Here is a 21,701-nt window from a genome sequence, read left to right as displayed (position 1 = left end):
AGATTCAGGGGAGGACAAGGTAATCCATCCTGAAGAAGAAAAATAATCAATGCAAGTAGGTGTAATTAGTAGTGCTTTCCTCTGGTAAGTCAATGGTGTAGAAAGAACTGAAAAACCACTGCAGACTACATTTGTTCTTCCTAATGTATTGTGACTCCCTCACAGCTTTTATAATGAAGTTGTTTAGATCTCCTCTAGGAATGATATGTCTTTTTTTCTGGTTAAACATACTGACAGGCTCTAATATGCCATGAATAATTTTATCTATCAAGAAAGATCCAGACACACAGACTCGTGTGGGCAGCAGGAGTTTTAATTTTCTTATTTGTTGAAAACCAAAATAAGCCTTTGATGAAGTGCTTACTTCACACTTCATGTTTTTACTGAGTTTATTACATATATTTATAGGTGTAAATCCTTGGGCATATTCTATCTAAATCTGAACTTGCTTCCAGTCCCTGGGAGGCTAGATACAAAGATTTGTGTGCTATATATGTTGTTGATTGCTCCTTTGCATTCATTCTGATTTGCCAAGAGAGTACTCTTTTCTTGACAACTTTAGTAACATAAATTAGAAAAAGGAAATAGTACGCCAAAAGATGAGAACATGACTACTCCGTGTGTTTAAGTTTCTCCACCAATTAGGTTATTTGTTTCATAAACTTGAGCTAGTGGGAGTAGGTGTAGCAGAAAAGAGCATCTGAAATAAAAAAAAAACCAAACCAAACCAAACCCCACAATTCTTTTTGGAGTGCTCCTAAGCTGCATCTTTTCTGGATGTTGATGTAGAAGCAGATGTTTGACCAATGATATCTTAACACAATTTTGCACAGATTTTGTCTGACGATTTTACGTACTCATATTAGTTCAGAATACTTTGCTCTGGATGCCTGGCAGTTTTGGAGTACTCCACCCACTTCCTTTTCCTCCCCCTTTACATCTTGCTGGAGTCCTCTTTCCAGTCTTATCTTAACTTGTCCAGCCTTGAGTATTGCCTCTATAAATTGTATCAGAGCAGTATCTGGGCAGGTCTTCAGAAATGCCCAGGATCATATGCTTAGGGAAAAGCATAAGAACTTGGTATGTACATGTATTGAGTAGCCTTCACAGCTACAAGAAAAAAAACAAGGAAAGTACCCCTCGCTGGGATTTTTCCATATAAAGAGATACAGTTCTCCTTCTTGCTGCTGATCAAAGGTCCCCGTGGCTCAAGCTGTGTTTTGCTAGAGCTGTGAGGAATCACGTTGGCATAACTCTGACCCTGGCTCAGAACTAAAACCCAACTGCTTCTGGTACCGAGATCTGAGCGTAGATACTAGCCCAGTATCATACCCCATCATCAAACGCTACTATGCCAGCTGTCGCAGCAGTGACCCCGTCGGTAGCAATCTCTTTTGCCCACGTGAGCCGTATTTGGCATCAGACAGATCAGGCAGGCTGTACACTTGCACACCACAGCTTAGAGCACTGTGTCTTTCTGTATCAGAAATTTACAGCATATGAAAGCTTCTGAAAGGCTGTTCAGATCACTAGTGAGCTGGAGTCTTTGCTAATTTTCCCTCAGAAAACCACTCTGTTCTCTTCGTTGTGCCAGATGCTGAGTTTCCGGACAGCCTTCCACAGCTCATACAGCTCTAACGGCTAAGTTGCCTTCATCTGCAGATAAGCTGTTTGAGCCACAACGCTGTTCCATGTCAAACGTAGCTTTCCTTCTGCTTCCGTACCTGTTCATTTGGCATGCTTTGTAGGTAGAAACCCTTTTGGAGTCAGCAGAGTATTTATCAGTAACTCCAAGTCAGCTAAGAGATAGAAATGCTATTGATACTTGTGCATGGATCCTTGCTTGATTTGCTAGAGATAGTGGTCTCTAATGAAGGATGCCTGTAGCAACAGCCAGAGACAGCTTCTGGAGAGGATGAATCAAAGTTTCTTGATTTATTTGGATACAAGGGTTATTAATCTGCCAGCCTTCAATTCTGAATGGCTAATTATCAGACATCAGTGGTGTGATACAAACTTTTAATTAACATAAATTCTCAGAATCTGTTGATTCCCAGTGGACTGCAGAGGGAAGTTTAGAGTTACTACAAGCCGGTGACTGTAGTATGCATCTGGAGAATACATCCCCTCCATGCAGTTTTGATGACTCCCAGTGTTTCATCCACAATTTTGAACACCTTTCATCATTATGAGCAGGCCATTTGACTGGAGAAGTCCCTTATCATAAGCTGTATGCTGTCTTCTGTGGATGATCTCATGGAGATCCTAAGTCTTTTAGAGGGAGGAAGAAAAAGAAGGTTCTTTTTGCACTGAAGGACACTTAGGTGATGTGTCACTTCACTTGAGCTTTTTTACTGATTTCTAAAAAAAATGGAGCTTCCTCCAAGACAGAAAGATGATCGTCACCACTTTCTTTTTCTCCCCATAAAATCTTGAACTCTTCAAGATGGAGGCAGCATTTTATGTAAAGAAGACCATACACTGTCTGCATATGTAGTGACTAAAGAAAAGCAATAATTTTGGCAGGTTTGTTAAAGTTTCAAAATTCATATAACAATCTGTATTTGTCCTCCTGATGCAATCACCTTCATTTTTAACTGTGTTTCCTAAGAAAATAAGGCCTAAATAGCTGTATTGCCTGTCTGCCTGACACCCTGCATATGTTTTTTTAAGCTGTTGGGCAATTTCGGCTGCTTGATGGGGGAGCAGACGTCTCGAAGATACCAAATTCATACAAGTTTTGTAGAAATTGGTGCCTTTGTGGAAGAAAGGACAAGGAAAATTACACTGATGCCCATTCTTTTTCTCAGCAGCCTGCAGGTCAGCCAAAACGTGCGCGCTACTGACCAGCCATCAGAAAGCCACACATTATTACTTCTGCTGTTTTGGAAATAACTTGTTTCCAAGAGTCATGAAAAAAATACCTCCAGAAAGCTGGGTTCCAGCCATAATCTCTCTCAGGTATTCTCTGTAGTTCTGTGCTTTCTCTCCTCACTCCATTTGAAGGACTCTTGACCTTTGTAGAAAGCTGTCTCTTGGCCAGCCTTCCTGCCCTGCCACAGCAGCACCATGTAGTATTTGGATTCGGCAGTTACAGAGGGACTACGCAACTGCTGGTCCACACTGCCCATTGTGCTTTGCACATGGGAATAAAAGCTTATTCAAGGTGCATCCTTGGTCTCAGCAAATACGTCTGTCCAAAAGATAATGATCCTGAATGCAAGCAATATGTGTCCATCAAGAATGGAACCAAAATGGACAACAGATCTTGAAGAATTCCCGTTACTGCCATCCAAGCTGTTTCCTTTTGAAAACGTGAAATGTTTGAGCTCAGTCATCCAATTTTAATTGCCACCACAGAACCCTGTGTACCTTACTGGTCTTGGTTTTTTGCTGCTCTTCTGGTGTTAACCTCTGTAACACAGCAAAGCTTTTACCAAATCTTTCAGATCTCACACACACATATTCCTAGCTAGAGGCAGGATTGGCCTAGAGAAATGAAATACATAAGTTCATGTGTACTTAGTCACAAATCTTTGTGCTCGACTTTGTTTTTGTTACTTCAGAGTTCACTATTTTAATGTACAAATTGAGCACAGGTCCTTTCATCATTTCATTACCTTTAATTATAGTCATAATCATCTTAATATGGAGTCCTGTTATCAGATGCTCTTAACTAATTAATGCTGTAAATTACTTGGGGAATCTAGGGTGAAAGTTGCTATGCAATAAAAAATATTATTTATGTTTCTGGCTCTCAGTGTATACCAGATAGATTATTTTAAAAGCATCATGTCCCAAATAGGGAGAATATCACTTTACTCCTCCACTAGACACTGTGGAATTACACAGAAGCTTTTGGGGTTTGTGACTGACAGCTTTACTACCATGAATTTAAAGAAATGGAGAGTGTAAATTCCCTGCTGCACAGAATTTTTCTATGAGGTCAGGCCATCTCTTGGCCCAGAAGATCCCATCAGACTTGGGTCTGTGGGTTCACTTCGGGGAGTAGTCTGGTGCTTTGCCTATGAATCTTCCAGTAGATAACAGACTGGATTGGGTAGGAGAGAGGTGCAGAGAAATTTGAGCATCTACTTCCAACCCCCCTGGTTTATATGGCTTATAAGATCTGGTTTTAAGGACAGTTTGGCAGGGCTTGGGAAGTTCAGATTTGGCTGATGGGGGAAGATCAGGGATGGTCCAGAAGAAAACGGATAGTTCAGAAGAAAAACTGTAGAAGAGATGAAGACAATCTGGTTCTTCTGTCAATGGTCCTTACTTCAAGGCTAACCTTCCCCTGCCTCACTCTTGCTCTTCTTCTCTGGCTTCATTTGTAATTTTGCAGTGTGATGGGTTTTTTCTGGCTGCAGTTGCATGTTCCTCTCTGACTGTATCCACAAACCCTGCTCATTTGTTTTTCTCCAGTGAGGCATCAAATGTTGATTAATCTCAATGCATCCCCAGCTTCTAAAACTTTCCTTAGGAGCCATATCCTGCCCATACTGTGCACAAAACTGCCACTGACATCAAGAGTTACCGTGCAAATCAAGGCGAGTATTGACAATGTAGGAATTTTGCTGCAGATCAAGGGCAGTGTATCTCTGTGGGAGTTTCTGCACATTTCTTTCCAAATGGTTACACTGACAGGGAGGTAGGCTGCTAGATTCACAACGGCAAACACAGATCTGTCCCTGTCATGGTTTGATCACTGGAACTCAAGAATAAAGAAAGTCCTGCCTGGTTTCCACTATTAAAGTTCCCCTCAAGTATTAAGGTATTTTTTTGCAGAAGATGAGTTGTAAAATTCCAACCTTACTAAAGTCTTTCAGAGTTTTGCAGTTGTCTTCAGCGGAGTCAGGGCTTCATCCTTCATGCAGCAGCTGTCTTGTTCTTTGGCAGGCGTGATGGCCTTCCAGTGATGAGTTAAATGATTCTTTCCTGTAATTTGGATATCAATTTGGTAAATATGTGAAGTGCTTTAGGAACCTTTAGGATAAAAGTAAGGAATCCAAAGTTCTATGCATAAACATATTCCGTGAAATTTCAGCCTTATAGCTAAAAATATCCAGTCATTATTCATTTAAATCATGTTATTAAGTAATTGTACTTCTACTTCAGAAATGTATTTTTTGAAAGAAGTTCCCTCACAGTAGACTGAATAATGTGTTGTGTTTTGTTAGCATTCCTAAAACCCTCCAGCCAGTTATTCATCCCACTGTTTAATTTACAGCCTGTGGTTTATGATGGGTCTGTTCCAGGGTGTACATCATTCATCTAGGGGGTAGGGGAAGCTCTGGAACTATGAAGGGAACCAAAAAAACCCCCTTTACCACATGTAGTTCTTGCGTTACAGATAATGAAATATATCTTTATGATCATCTCTTTAATTAAACCAAAAAAATTTGTCACCCTCACAGAGTTGTGCCAGTTGGTGCCTGTGGCAGATAGTGAACTAGTTTTAACAAGATTGTCCCTAAAAAAGCAAGGCAGTATTTTAATACGACTCCATACTGAACTTGATTTGTTCTGTTTAAAAAGAGTTAGAAGGGGTATAAATTTTATAGCAAATGCTTCCAGTATGAAGCCAGTATAAATTGTTTTGCTCTGTGAATAACTACCAATGTTTGAAACAGAAGTTTCATATATAGTTGAAATGTATATTGTCAAGGTACTTGAAGGTCATATAAAATCCCCTTTCTACACCAACCAGTTGTTCTAGTTCTTTGACAACGCACATATGAAATTATTGTTTATTGTTTTCATCACACTTAAGCCCTTGATAATATATAGGTGTGCGCATGTGGGCACCGTCTTCATAAGTTGCTGATCTTCATTTCTAAATCATGCCGTGCTCACATTTTGTTGAACAATATTATAAGAAAATTATTACTTTATTTTGACATTTTTCTGAGGAAGCTCTCCTAAACTGCTTCGGAGAATGTCAAGAGCACTTACAGAAAGTAATGAAAAGAACCTTAGAAAATTCATCTTTCATGATAATCTGACTGAGCTTTAAAGTCGCACGCTTCATGCCAAAGTGTTATCTGAGTGCATTGTCACTCTCTTGAACAGCCACATGCTAAGGGAATCTTCAGCTAATATTGGACTTCAGTTAGTGCTAGGACTATGTATTTCCAAAGTACATTATTAAACAAGCTAAGCACCTGGCTTCAGGGGTCTGCACTAATACCGTTAATTCAGGACTTGATTTTAAAATTTTCGTGGTGAATTTTTCAAGGTCGCAGACGTCACTGAGTGGGACAGTGCTACGGGTGTAAATGGGAGATGGCACCTAACTTCTGTTTATGCATCTGAAAATCTCCCTATTGGCATATTTAGAGCTATCAGTAATCCAGCGGCAGTTTCACACATGGGCTGTTTGTAGACTTGTGTCTACGAAGTATGACTGGCAGAAATAGATATGCTGCTTTCAAACTTTTTTTCTATTTTATGCACTTGACAGTAACTGCTGTGTAGCATGGTACAGTGTTTTTCCTCAGTTTCTCCTGTACTGAAGAAAACCACGATAAGCACTAGGATAATAAAGAATAATTCTGATGATACAACTTCTTTGCAATTTTTTGCAGAAAAGTTAGGGCAGTCTTTTTGTTCTACCAGAAACCTTTTTATTTATTCATTTTAAATTAGCCCATATTCCAAGATGAAAGTTGATGGGCAGAAAGCATCACTTTAATGTATGATGCCAGTAAAGGCAATCCCCTGGTAGGGGAACAAACGTTAAGAGCAGGAATTAAGAAAAGCTCAAAATCTTTTAACTATAACATGGTTTTTCTGTCTCTATAGCACTGTATACATTTGTACACCTCTGTCTATCTGTAACAAGGCAGAGCAATATACAAAGGTACATTCAGAATAATAGGGTAAAAAATTAACATCAGAACATGTAGCAATGTCTTTATGATCTATTAATATTTAGGTGTATGTGTATTTATAGTTTTGTTGATATTTGTTACATGCTAGAGATTTCTATCATAAAACGTAGAAGCAAAAAAAAAAAAAAAGTCATAAATGAGACTAACCGTAAATGAGAGTCATCATGAATATTTCCTCTCAGAAGTGTGTTGCCGGAGGGACTGTATTAATTAGTACTGAGATATTTAGGGGTGGAGGCATTATGAATAGACAGACAAACATACACACGGGATAAACTACATGGCCCTTCCATCATGGTACTTTTGTGAACACAGTGCAGCATTGCTGAGGGGTGTCTTGACAGATTCATTGTTTTGATTTTCTTTTAGTGGCCTCTTCAAGTGTTAATAAAAATATAAAACTTTTATGTCTGTTACAGAATTATTTGGAGTGCAGCCTTTTGCCATCGTGCTTCTGAGAATGTCAAATAGAACCTGAAGGGAAAGGTCACGGAGCCCAGCTCTCACAAATCAGATTCCTGTGCCAAAGGGAATAAGGTTTTCCACCTGTGCAGAGAGATTTTACACTTAACTGCACCCATGGTTTTCACCAAAGGAAATCAGTCAGCTTTTGTATGCGCAGTGGACGGGGTGGGGGATGTAGGTATTAATCACTGTGACAGACGTCATGTCGGTCACAGCTGTCAGATAGAATTGTCACTAGTTTATGTTGGGCTTTGGAGGTATATAACAGAAAAGGTTTTCTTAAAACTTTAAAGGTAGCAAAAAGAAAAATTAAAAGGAGGATGGGGGTAAGGAGGGGATAACAAAGGAAAAACTGGCAAACTAGTTCTGTACTGTGCAGTGCCTCTGTTTGGTGGCACCTGGGTGGCAGCATGTACAGAAGTTGATCCAAACTCATGAAAAAATCTGCATTTGCCAGCAAAGACTTGAAATAGTTGATTTCAGTTGCTGCCAACATGAAATTTCCCTATTTCTTTCTCTAAATAATTAAAATCATTAGTGCTTGTTGGCATTGTGCTACACCACATCATGTCACATTCCATAAGCGCTTTGCTGTGAAATAATGGAATTGTGCATTTCCAGAGACTGATTCATTCACAAGCCTGGGACACGTACAAACGAAAAAGAAAGGGACAAAACCCTCCGTCAGATGTCTGTGCTGTGCAACTCCCTGGTGGCTCTGGAAATTACATGCTCCTCAGAGGTCAGAATCCGGACCCAAAGCTTGCAAGTTAACATTGAATACAGTAAATTTTTAAAATGTTTTTGCAGTGCATTACTCTTTCACCCTGACCAGTAAGAGTGCATACCTGATCCTGTCATGCAGTCGAACTGCATGGAAGTTGTATCGCTTCAGATTTGCAAAAGGACGGTCTCTGGACCGTCACTGCTAACAACATTGTAAAAATTATATAAAACAGACTATTTCCTCAGCTACTATAAATAGTCAGCTTTGCTGATGGAGCTGGGGATCTGTCAGTCCTGTTTGTTTGTGTGCAGCTAAGTCACAACAGCGCTGAAGTTTAGATCAGATTTTTGAAGGGCGGAAGCAAAATAGAGACTGTTCATTTTATTTTTAGGGAGAAACAGGCAAAGATCAGGTCTATATTTCAAAGCTTTTCCAATATAGGTATATGAAAAAAAAAAGCCAACAATATTTGACAGAGCTATGCTGGCAAAATCCTGAGTTTATTTGCTATTACAGCAGCCAAAGGCACCTTTTGCGGATGTACTTTACTTTAGTTTGGGGAACTGCTTTACACAAACAGTTCAGAAATTTGCCAGTGTAACTATACCACCTAATCATGTCTGGTTTGGACAAGGCTGAACTGTGTGGTTTTCTGTTTGTTTATATATTTGTCTCCGTATGTTACTGTATGAAAGAACCACACAACAGACCCAGGAGACAGCGTATGCAGGGAAACCAGTTAAACTCTCTCTACACAAAAGAGTTCCTCAGTGCCTCAAGTCAATAAACTGCAAACATCAGAGAAATGCGCCACATTTCTTTCAAGAAGGATAACCTTAGGTGTAATAACAGTTGTGTTTCTTAAATGTGCGGGGGGGGGGGGCAGCAAATCTGAGAGTTATTTCCATTTCTCCAGGCCTTTTATGCATGAGGGACGGCACCCAGCTGCTTGTGCTAAGCCTGTGCAAGTTGGACACCACTGAAGGGAGACTTGTGAGGGGTAATCATCCAAGTGGCATAGACATTGCCTAATCCCCAGCCACTGGGATATCCTGGCTGACTGCAGATGAGTTTTAGGGTTTATATAGCATACATCATAATATATGAAACATGGGGAACTGAATACACCTTTTGACACTTAAAAAAAGGCACACATTTTCACAAGTACTGACTTCCTACATCTCTTTCTTAGAAAAGAGAGAGCTGCAGGCTCCCAGTTCTTCAGGAGGTAGGCTGCAGTTTTAGGCACACATGTTTAGAAACATTTGATGAGTAGCAACTCAGTGAGCTATTTGTAGCAACTCAAAATCAGAGCACGGACCTATGCGCCATCCGTCACTCAAGCCAGTGGATTTTCTTGCCTCTCATGTTCTTGTCCCCCATTAAGATGCAGTGGAGGTGGGTTATCCTCAGTCACTTAGCTGGAAGGGAGCTCATGGAAGCCATCAGTACAAATGGCACAGCAAAGTGATCTGAGCATCCTGCTGAAAATTAAGAGAGAGTTGTAATTATGGGTTTCCAGACGTGAGAACCCAGACCTGAGGGGCTGATGTGGCACATTGAGGGGCATGTGTTGTAATTATGGGTTTCCAGACGTGAGAACCCGGACCCGAGGGGCTGATGTGCAATGTGGCACATTGAGGGGCAATGTGGTGACTGCAGCATCTCACCAGAGTGACGAGGCTCACGGTCAGTTTTTATGTTTGGGGCATTTCTGAGAGGGAAGGAGCTATAATGATGCACTGTTTTTTGTGTGTATATATATATATATTAAAAAAATATATATATATTTGTTTATTTGCTTATATGACTAGACCAGAAGAGCCAGCAGCTCAACAGCTTGAGCCTTCAAAGGCTACCATTGCCTCCAGTGTATAGTATTAGGGTAGTTAAAGGTGTTCCTTTTCAGTAAGCCCAGCAGAAAATCCAGAGTCTCCAGGGCTGCAAGAAAATTTGCTTAGTTGCGCACTGTAGAGGCTACTTTTTCCCATGTTTCCAGTAACTTATTTAAGAACTTAAATATGTTATTTAAATTTAAGTAACTCATTTACACTCTGCCAGATATTCTGGGGTTTTTTGCACTTTCCTCTGTGTTTAAGGCAGTGATTCTTCATAAACTGTCAGAATCTAAATAGTAATACTCTGCCTTGATTTTATTAGTCTGTGATTCCCTTTTATTAAGTTAAATAATGAACACCATGGGTTAAAAGTCTGCATATCATCCTTTGACAGTGACCCGGACCTTTTTAAAAGCATTACTTGTAGGGCGTTCAATTCAATCAGATGCATACTGATGAAAAAACAACCACTCAGAGCTCTCATTGACTATGTACAGCCAAAGCTTGACAGCCTAGCATCAAACAAAAAATTGATTTCAAACCCAAAAGTCAATATTTTGCTTTTGCAAAGGCACTTTGGCACTTGAGAGGAAAGTTTGCATGTAATGTACACGTTTGATGAGAAAAATACAGAGGAGATGGCTTGTTTGGACTTGATTTTGTGTGCCTGTTTTTTCCTATAAACAGTAAAACCAAAGAAGTGTTAATCTGTGCAGCTAGAGAGGAGCTTCAACTAGTTTTACATGTGCACGTGTACCATCCAGATGGGCCTGATTTTTGATGTCATTCATCTAAACAAATGAAATTACTTAAGTATGTTTCAGAATGAAGTCCTCATACTTTATAAAGCCTAGACTTGTCAATCAGTAACAAGGTGCCGCTTTATCTGCTGCATGGTTTCTAGGTCCTTCATTTCCACTTGCTACTGGTTACAGTCTGTTTGCAAGATGAAGAATTATTGCATTTTTTACACATTGTACACTGCTGGAGGTCAAGTTTAGATTTTGATAGTTACAGAGTCTTTGTTCACTGGTCCTGGTATATGTAGCTTTACCAACAATGTCTAAAATAGCTATGGATAGTGGCTGGAGACATTCACAGGGACACTATAGGTAGTGTTGTCACGAAAATTCACTACAGTTTTTATGTTCTGCCACTTTTTTGGTATCTACTTATTGTAGCACTGGTTATTGCAAATTCAATGTCCAAGTGGCACACTTAGAGGAACACTCAAAACTATTTACATCTGTATAGCCATTTTCTTCTATTAAATAGTTTCCAATACTTGTAGGATTTTTCTTAGGCTTTAATCATCCATAAAACATAGTTGGCTGCATGTCTATGCACATAGCATTATAAAGTACCAGTGAGATACAAGACTGTAAAGACTGGGATTCAAAGAGCTCAACATCGAGAAGACTCTGAACCAGAATAATCTCTAGAACCAGGACATACGCACTGCTGATTTTAACTGCATGGTGAGGACTACGCTTTTCTCTGGTGAGAGTCCTTGATGGAACAGCAGCTCCCTATTATGCTGTTACTTAAAATAAAATAGAGAAAAAACATCAAGGTAGCGTTCCTATTGTTGTTTTGTTACTTAATGGAGATTATACATCAGTTCTCTGTTTTCTTTTATGATTCAGTGTCATTTTGCGGCTTAGCATTTTGAAAACCAGCAGCACAAGATGTTGCTACAGAAAAACAATTATTTCACAGCATGGTACAAACACTCCTCTTGATGGCAGGAGAAGCTAGTCTTAAGCCAAATTCAGTGGATATGCTTCTTAAGGAGAGATTCAGTCACTGAAATTGTACCACTAATTCCAGTTTTTAAGTGTTAGTGAGGGAACAGAGACATCTCTGTGTAGATAGATCATCTGAATACTGAGTGACCTGTTTCACTTCATCTCTGTCACCATCCTGTGGGATGGCTTCCTCGTTAGACTACCTGACTGTCCCATGTAGACAGAGCCTGTTGTAGGACATTCCTTGAAGGAGGAAATTCTCCTCTAGATTGCAGAATATCAATAAAAGCCCATAGGAGGACGTGCTTGGTATGACAGAGGTGCCACCTTTGCACATTGCTTCAGCTCAGTCCAGATGTTGCACATTCAGCTGGATTCTATGCAAGCGGGAGTAAAGCTTGGTCTGCAGTTGATCCTGGCTGTCACCAGAAGCCACCAAGGTACCCTCCGAGCAGACAGCGTCTCCCATTCTGATTTTTCTCCTCACATTTTTCCATTATCTGCCAACTTGGGGGTTAAATATTCTGCTTGCTTTTCATTTTGCAGATGCCGTCATTGGCTTGCCATGTGTCTGACAGGGAACCTGTTTCTGGCAAGCTGTCTCTCTTTTAACAGCAAACTCTCTGTGCCCCCTCCAAGGGTGCTGGGGAAGACCCAATTCAGTCTTTCCTAGTTCTCCTGACCATAGGTGGCTCATCAGATTAATGAATGAAGGGACCCCAGCTTCCATACCCAGTGGCACCCAAAGGGACAGAGAGCCTATGAATGTAATTTCAGCTGGCTGGTGGTGCGAGTGCTGTGAGTGTACATCTGCAGCAGATTGAAACACGGTCCTGGAGCTGAAGCAAGGCTCTTAGCTGCTCTTAGCTGCTCTGTCAGTTGAATGCAGAGTTCTTTATTTTAAAAAAGATTGTTTACTCTGCAACGGGGGGGATTTCTCTGTGTGTGGGTATAAGCACGATTGCCCAAGTCATCACAGCTACTGTGGAGTTTAAGTTCAAGGGAGCAATGAGTAATTCATTCCACCTGGCACTACATACAGTGAGTAAAGAGAAATATTTCCTGTACCTAACCCAGACAGCAGTCAGGCATCAGGCTGTCTGAATATGAGCAGACATACAAATGACAAATGTGTGGAGGAACAGGAGAAGCTGGGAAAAAAAGATGAGAAAGTATTTTTCACTCTTAGGTTAGCACATTTGCCCTGAACACAGTCCCAAAACCTAATGAATCAGAAAGTGTAATTGTTACATAGACTAATTTCAAAACAGTATTACTCATTAAAGATTAAGGGAAAGAAAAAGAACGTGGGGTTCAGACCTTTTATTCAAATTTTGTCATATTAGCTCCTCATTGGTAATGTTTTTATGGTTCACATTTATTGAATTCTTCATTCACAGGATTCTGTCAAGGCTCTCTAATATGTGCCAAGTACAAGCTTCATTAACTGAGTTATCTTTCAGCTCTGCTTTATCTGTGGTTACCAAGCCAGCGTTAGTCAATGACATTTTAATGTAAAAAAAAAAAACAAAAAAGCAACACAAAGGCAACTTGATTTCTATTGGTGTTTTTCGCAATCAGATTTCCAATGTTTCATTACATTTGAATACTGACATATTTCATGTTTGACACACTTTGGAGACCCATTAGAGAAAATGAGGCTTACAGGGGTGTTCATTAAGTTCTGAGCTATTTAGACTTCCACAGTGCCAGCCTATCTTCTAGAAATGTTGAACTTTATCTCTGGGACTCTGTTTCATTGGCACCTGGCATCTAAGATTGGGAGGGCTCCTTTGCTATTGACAGATCTCCTTTGCTGTCCCTTCAAGGCAAAAATCATCCCATAAACTGTGTTGCTTGACTCTGGAGACTATTAGAAATTTGGAGGGGCGGGGAGGAGGTGTTTTACAAGGTGTTTGTTTTATTCTTCAGTGCTTTGTTAGCTTAGCTGGTCCTTCTGAATAGCATATGTCAGGTTTTTCATTCCAACAACAAGTAGAGAGAGAATGATAAACTCCATGTCTTTTTGGAAACCAAAGACGAAAACAGTGAGAAGGAAAATGTTGCAAATTGTCTCTTTTTGAGTAAGCCAAGATAACTTACAAATAGTCACAGTTAGCCATCTTATAGTTGCTTAAGAAAGGTCTTGGGGAACCTACTACAATTTTTGCAGAGGCCACGTCCTGCTCCTCTGTAAAGTTCTCTGAATTCCTGTGGTGCTGTTGTCCCAATAAAGGCTTGCTATTAGATGTAGAAAGCTGTATCTGACTTCCCCTGTATCCCACCTGTGTAGTGGGATCTGCAAAAATTCAGTGCTGCCTAAGCAGCTATAAATATACAGTGTTTATATATGATATATAGCAGGATAATCAGAGCATCTTCCCACTGCGTAAGATTCACGCACATACATGATGTAAGAGAGCCACTGCAGCCAGCATTAAGGTTCTCCTTCCTGTAGAGAAATACAACCACACACTGTATATCACTCAAACATTGTGGAACAAGTTAAAAAGAGCACGTTCAAATAAGGGGACAGTTGCAATTTTAGGAAATCAAGAAAGAATTTGCTTTATGGGCTTCCCTTATCCTTTGCAAATCCCATAGGATCTTTGGTGACCGTAGAGGGTAAGAACCTCAACAGTTTTGTCGCATCAAGAAAATCCTGCACAGCTGCAGTAATTTTCAGTAGGAAGATTTCATAGCTTGTGCTTTCATCTACACCTTTTTTCTAATGTTCCTTAACTTGAGAAGAAGAAAAAAAAAAGGGATCGTAAGGCAAGGGAAATAGTTGCTAATCCTAGTCAAGGTATGTTAAGTTCAGTAATGCTCAGACATGATGTAAGTGTGCGGAATTTGTATATGAATGAAATTAAAAACATTCTGGGAGGAAAAGCTATCTAAATCTCAGAAAAAAGAAATAAAACCTATAAAATCCTGTGAAAAATCACATAGACCAGAGTAAGATAGATGTGCTGGCTTTACTTAGCAAAGAAATCACAGAGGGTATGCAAATAGAGAATGAAAATGACACATTTTTACTTGATTCGAAAGCATTATCCATAATAGCATCTGCAATGTGTCTGCAATAATAGGGTGTAAATTGGAATTTACATAACAGATCTTTGGAAACAGGCTCTGACTCACAGTCTGAAAATGGTGTCTCCAGTAAGGAAAGTCAACTGATAGCAGGAGGACTTCACAGAACACCTATTGCATATTCCAGGATTCACCCATTTGCCCCCCTTTCCTGTTTGCGCAGAGCATTCATCCTAGGCATCAGTTGTAATAAAACCTCAAATAACTGGTTGTCGTGGTTTAACCCCAGCCAGCAGCTAAGCACCACGTAGCTGCTCCCCTCTTCCCCCCTCCCAGTGGGATGGGGAGGAGAATCGGGGAAAAAAGTAAAACTCATGGGTTGAGATAAGAGCAGTTTAATAACAAAAGTAATAATAATTTTAAGAATAAAAAATATATAATAATAACAACAATAATAATACGAATATAATAACAATTATAATAATTGTAATGAAAAGGAATAGAACAAAAAGAGAGAAATTAGACCCAAGAAAAGACAAGTGATGCACAATGCAGTTGCTCACCACCTGCTGACCGATGCCCCAGCAGCGATCTGCACTTCCCGGCCAACTCCCCCCAGTTTATATACTGGGCATGACGTTCCATGGTATGGAATACCCCTTTGGCTAGTTCGGGTCAGCTGCCCTGGCCATGCTCCCTCCCAGCTCCTTGCCCACCTGCTTGCTGGCAGAGCATGGGAAACTGAAAAATCCTTAACTTAGGATAAGCGCTACTTAGCAACAACTAAAACATCAGTGTGTTATCAACATTATTGTCACACTAAATCCAAACCACAGCACTGTACCAGCTACTAAGAAGAAAATTAACTCTATCCCAGCCAAAACCAGGACACTGATCTTGGAAACCTTTGGTATGTTGCTCCTGATTAGACAAGTCATTTTCTCTGGGATGAATTAAGTTCTTGTGAACGGCGATAGATTGATAGCCCTAAAAACTGGAAATCCTCTATTTATGTTCATCTCCCTCAGCCTGGAATTAATATACTGTTCCTGTCTTCCTTTGTCTGCAAGCAGACATGTTCCCAAGACTGCAGTTTTTGGTGCGTTCTGTGCCTATCTTCCCGTCTGCCTTCTGCCTCTCAGCAAAGGGGGCCTAGCCAAGAAGTCATGGCTGCTCTCTGTTGAGTGGGAAAATGAGTCACCAATTTACCTAAGCCAGCAGTAGGATTCTTTGAATGTTGTTTTTATTACCTCCATGGTCAGGGCTTCAGTTAAGCAACAGTCCCAAATAATATCCACTCCAAGGATGGCTGGATGCCTTGATTCACATGGTGTTGCAGAGCTGAGGTCAGACCTGATTTAGTTCTGATAATCCTCGTCCGTACAGTCCATGGTCATCGCTCTGTCCTTCCCTTTAGTTTGCTGGCTGATGTACAGAATTTTTCAGGGCTAACTAGTGTTAGATCAGAGTCCAGTATGGCATTATTAATTTTGAGTGAGCTTTGCTAAGTCAGACTTCTGAATACTCCATTAGATTCCTGGGAATAATCTATCTGTCCAAATGTAGATGACCAGTAGGGACCTCTTTGAGCTTGTTGTTCTCTATTGTACTGATATAAAATAGAGAGAACAGCACTTTTAAGGTGTTCCTCTGACCTTTCTCAGAGTATAGGGTAAAACAGATTGGGACCCTAAAAGCACTCAGTTCTCCTCATGGAATATATACCCCTAGTCCCATATCTAACCTAACAAAGCCAGAGGTAGATACACATTCAAACAGAATAATGGCACCTTCGTAATTAACACCACCTATTTTTTTGCTAGACCACCTCAGCCACCCTAAGGTTTTCGTTTAATCAGCCATCGTTAATGGTAAGGTAGTGTGAGTCAATACAGTGTGAGGAGGGAAGGGATGGGAAGTATCTCACACATCTTTATATTTTATCTTACGTGTCTAAATATCCAGGAGGCTGCAGAGATATTGTAAATGCTTTCCCTGTTCCTCTCCTGAATCCAAATCCTAATCCAGATTTCAAAAGTGTCATTAAATGTCATGGTAATTTTTGATACCATTCATTGTAATTGAGGACTGTGTACAGTTCATTCAGTTCTGAGCTCTCTAATTAGAGAATACATGAGTGTTAGTTTTTGATGATACAGAAGTCTGTCTGGTAAGTATTAGATTGATACCATATACTTTTTTTTTCAGATAAGGCATCAGATAAGTGTTGTGCATTAATGACTTACAAGCATAAACCTACTAAAATCAGAGAGGAACAAGTTTCCTGTATCCCATATCTAGTATGCCGAACTGTCAGTCTCCCTCCAGTTCCATCAAATATTTTAGTTTTTCTTCCTTTCCAGAAAACATTTGAAAAAAAATCCTTGATACTTAATTAAAAAACTAAAAATACCGATATAATCAGCACTAGGTTGGTCTTTCCTAAATGTTTGCCTTCCTCAATCTACCTCCCTCAGACTCTTGGCTGACAAATACTTTGAGTTTTACTCAGAGTAGCCATATCACTGATCTTTACATCTTTCTTCACCATATGTTGTTTCATTTTCCTGACACCTCAGTTTTTATGCCACGTGCATTTTTTCTCAGTTTGAGTACGTCTCTAACAATACAAACTATTGGATTTTGTTAAATTGTATAACCCTGACACAGTTTTATGGCTTTCCCTAAACTCAGTCTGTGATTAAATGTATTCTCAGTCGTCTTGTTGACTTAACTATTGAAAGTTCTCTGGCAAAACAGGCAGAACAAACTTCACTGAGAGCTGTATATCCATCATAAAATTGCTCTAAAGTGTTACCTATCCAGGCTGGTTGTATTTTTCATGCTTTATCACGAATCAGTGTCACAAATAGATTGGAGTTTGCAACCTGCAGTTGTTCATCGGAGTTAACTTGGCTGTCGGGACAGCCTTTTTGCAGTGCTTTAAGCTTTCATAACTTTTGTGCATGAAACTGAACTATTTTTCTAGCCGGCTGGGGGATCGATGCATGTGTCATTAGAGCATATGGAACAAGGCTGTGCTACCCTTTTGAGTTTGATTTAGGATATGTGGCATCCCAGCCTTCATACTTTTTAGGAGTGCCTGCACAGAAATGAGTGCAGTATGGAACAACTGAAATCATGAACCTTAAAAATATTTTGCTTCTGTTTTAGATCATCCTCCAAATCTTCAAAATCATTCAAGACTTAGAACTCCACCACCTCCAATATCACATGCTCACACCCCAAATCAACATCACGCGGCCTCCATCAACTCCCTAAACAGAGGGAACTTCACTCCACGCAGCAACCCCAGCCCAGCTCCTACGGACCACTCTCTTTCTGGAGAACAACCAGCCAGCGCTCAAGAGCCAGCCCATGCTCAGGACAACTGGTTACTTAACAGTAACATCCCACTGGAGACTAGGTAGGTCATTTTCTTTAGTACTTTACAATGTTCTGAAGGTGTGTGCTAAGGATGTTATGGAAAATACACTATAGCTAGCCGTTCAGCTTGTGAACTGGTGTTTAGCTTATGTATTTTGAGTTGTATTTATTATTCCTTGTGTCTTTTTATTTGGACTAGGAGAAGAGGAAATTGCTCTTCTTTCATAGACTAAAAATACTGTCTTTAACAGCTGCTCATAAGGTTATTTTCCTCATTTAAAATTGGAATCAGGATCATAGATTAAAATATTCTTGGTTTTCTTTCTTTTATTTTCCTTTAGTGTCTTTTCTTCTTATGTGGTAGGATAAATCAATATCCTATTTCAGAAACTGAAACCAGTCAATGTATTGAAAAGATTTAGCCTTTTAGCTGTGCCTCGTCAAGCAGATACTTTTGTAGTACATCATTCAGGAAAGGTTGAGCTTGTTTTACCTAATGAGGAGAGGCCGGCTGCTGCATTTTATTATCCTACAGCATTGCTCCAGCAAACATGAAACACTGGATAGCAGGGCATCAGTCAGCTAATGGTGTTTCCATTTAGCTCTTAAATTCTTTTCCACCTATGCAACACACAAAGGGTGTGACAAGGGTGCGCTGAGTTATTCTAGTTCATAGCTTTGTTTAGGTTCTATGTAGGTTCTGGAAAAGAGAGTTGTCATACTCCCTCAGCCTCAGTCCTCTCATCTGATGGTGAGTGCATCTACTTCTTGCTGTCCCACTTGAAACTCAGTTTTTCCATTCTCCAGAGGTTTTGCTTCTTCGTTTCCTTTGCTACTGAGAAAGCACTGGAGATGCTGGAGTCATTAGCCCCCATACATGGTATCTTTTTCAGTCTGGAGAGAAGTCTTCCAGGCCTAACATGATGCACTTAGCTGCCTTTTTTCCCTCTTTTGTCTTACCTTCTCAAACCAACAAGAAAGATTTTAGACAGCAAAATACATATACTAACTGAAAACTGAGTCAGGGGCCAAATTTATCACATCACTGCCTGTGGGAATCTCGTCGAGATCAGTGGTAGCTGTGTCTGCATCCTGGGACAAAATGTAGCCAGTTTTTCCAGCTTCTGCTAAGAAAATGTTTTTTAAAAATGAGTGCGTCTGTTGATCTTTTTGAGAATGAGCTATGTCTGCCGGCCCTCTGAAACTTCCAAAACAGACCTCAATATCACATTTTATGGCATTTAAGGATAATTAATTTCTCTGCAACTGCTTGATTAAAAAGACCCAGCTAAGAAGCTGGATCCAAAAGATTAAGACAAAATTATGAGCAAGTACTGCAAGTGTGATTTGGCAACAGTTTCAGTAATTATATTGTGTTACTAATTCTTGAGCCTATATACCCAAGCATTTACTTTTATGTGTTATTTCTTTTGGAAAAAAAAATACATTAAAAAATACTTAGGCCCCACTCCTGCAGCCCTTTTGTGAAAAATCCTCTATAATTCTGGAGGAAGCCGTGTGCCTTTTTCTAAACCAGGTTGTGAATTCTTTGGAGAAGAGATAATATACTGTTTTAATAGTGCCAAGACATCTTCGCACCTGACTGGAGTCTCTCAGAACCCACCACCTTACAATTGAGAAGGAACTTCCTTGCTGCTGGATCAATGGAGGAATGCCAGAGATAAAAGCTCTTTGCTGAAAACATCCTGCCCCCATTTGTCCAGTTCCGGTGGCAATCAGAGAGGGAGATGGAGAGAAAACCCTACCACATCTTTATAAATTCAGGAGTTCATAGAACAATTATCTGGCTAGTCCTGGACTGTTCCTGTTAAATTGTAAATGAGTACATCCTTAAAGACTGTCCTTATTTCTTCTCTATGAAATCATTGTGGATGAAAATTTTTCAAGCTCTGAAGCAGACTGTTCTTTCTGCAAGTTGGGTTGGTCACATTATTGCTGTTAGCCGGAGTGAATGTTGGAAGTCTACCTGCGCGAAGAGATCCTTCTGCGTCATTTGATGATTTCACTTGCATCACAAATCAGTCACATTTGTAATTGATCTTTAATTTACCCATTTTATTGATTAGGTAGAAAACAGATCGTTTCAAGACTGATGTTGTGGCTTTTGACACACTGGTTGGAATGGCATAATTTTGCTCAGTGTCCCTTCAGACAACAAACATGTTGGAAAAGAATGTGTAATTTTATGCCAAACAACAAATGAGCACATTTATGGAGCACAACTGACAGGCTTTTGTTCCTTCACTAAACCACATTAAGAAAATAAAATGTGTTATAATGGTGTCATAATGCAAAGAGGCTGTGCTGCATAGATGATCAGTAAATCAGTGACAAATCTCCACTGTAACAGTCTGCTCTTTCGACATGCAGAGGTCTTCCATTTCCTTTGATGGGAATTCTGTAGACATAAAAGACCAGGCTTCAGAGCTGTTAGCAAACTTGGATGCCCAATTCCACCTCTACCATGAAGTCGACCTGCCCCACTGCAAAGATTTTTAGAACCAAAAAAAGACTTCCACCTAAGAGAATAAAATGTCCAACATGTAAAAAAATAAATCCTGGCCAAGAGACAGTAATCCAAGAATTAAGGCCTTTGAAGTACAGCAATAGGAGATTATAGTAATCTCATGTCAAAAATGGAATTGTATTTCTGTTGAATATCCATTTTTTAAAAATCCCATATTAGTCAACAGAGAGAGAAAACATGAAGAAAAAGCTACGTCTTTTAAACAGGGATTGTCACAGGCTGTGAAACGTGTCTACAGTTACAGATTTTAAGCACCCCAGAGTTTGAAGAGGCTTGATTTTGACTGCCATGGACTCCAGGCAGTATTCAGAACTGGGAGTTTAGGATGGTTTGTCACTGCCTGGAAATTTCCATACTGTAATGCAAAGGCAAGCAGAGATGTGTAGCACAAGTATACAACTGACACGATAAGCATGTCCTATATCTGAGAACTTTATATGTTGCAAGAGGAAGAGCCCCTCCTCTTCTCTCCCTCCTTTTCATTAGTTTCCCTTTACTCCCTTTTCTCTGTTTCTCCTTTTTCCTCTTTCTTTTCCTGTCTGCTCCCTTTTTTGTTGCTTTAAAAGCAATGTAGTATCAAGGTTGTGATGAGAAGATCTTTGCTCAGCAGTCACTCCTGACAGGTAAGTCAGTTCCCCACGTATTTATTCCTCACTCTTTCCTTCTTTTGTGGCCTCTTTTCTGTTCCTTTACATTTGACCTTGCGGGAGCAAATAAATGCCAACTAGATGGACGTTTAGTTGACAAACCAACAGCTTTCAGGAGACTTCCATTCCCAGGAAATTTCGTGTGGTAATCATGTAAGGTCAGATTCTGCCACCACAACTCATAATGAGAAGGGAGAGTGTTTTGTAACTAGACAGCTATTCACAGGTAATCTCCAAGGGAGCAGACTCTGTCCAGCCTTCAGTGAGGAGGACAGTCATGCATTAGTCACCTCGGTGACCCAGCGACCTCTCTGTTACAAATACATACATTATATAACCCTCCCCTCTTCTGTTTTATTGACAATCCACAACTGAAATTCATGGAACCAATCTGACATGGATTTTAACTACT

General features: G+C 40.0%; 1 protein-coding gene across 1 annotated transcript in view; it reads left to right on the top strand.

The window, feature by feature from the left end:
• TENM4 (teneurin transmembrane protein 4) overlaps window positions 1-21,701 on the top strand; it is a 355,419-nt gene that overhangs the window by 119,059 nt on the left and 214,659 nt on the right. The window contains exon 3 of the mRNA XM_050901618.1: window positions 17,882-18,134. Coding sequence (XP_050757575.1) covers window positions 17,882-18,134 — 253 coding nt within the window. The remainder of the gene's footprint in view (window positions 1-17,881; window positions 18,135-21,701) is intronic.

Source organism: Gymnogyps californianus, chromosome 1 (assembly GCF_018139145.2).
Source record: "Gymnogyps californianus isolate 813 chromosome 1, ASM1813914v2, whole genome shotgun sequence".
NCBI lineage: Eukaryota > Metazoa > Chordata > Aves > Accipitriformes > Cathartidae > Gymnogyps > Gymnogyps californianus.
Note: the sequence above shows the minus strand (reverse complement) of the source record. Positions and strands in the feature narration are given on the sequence as shown.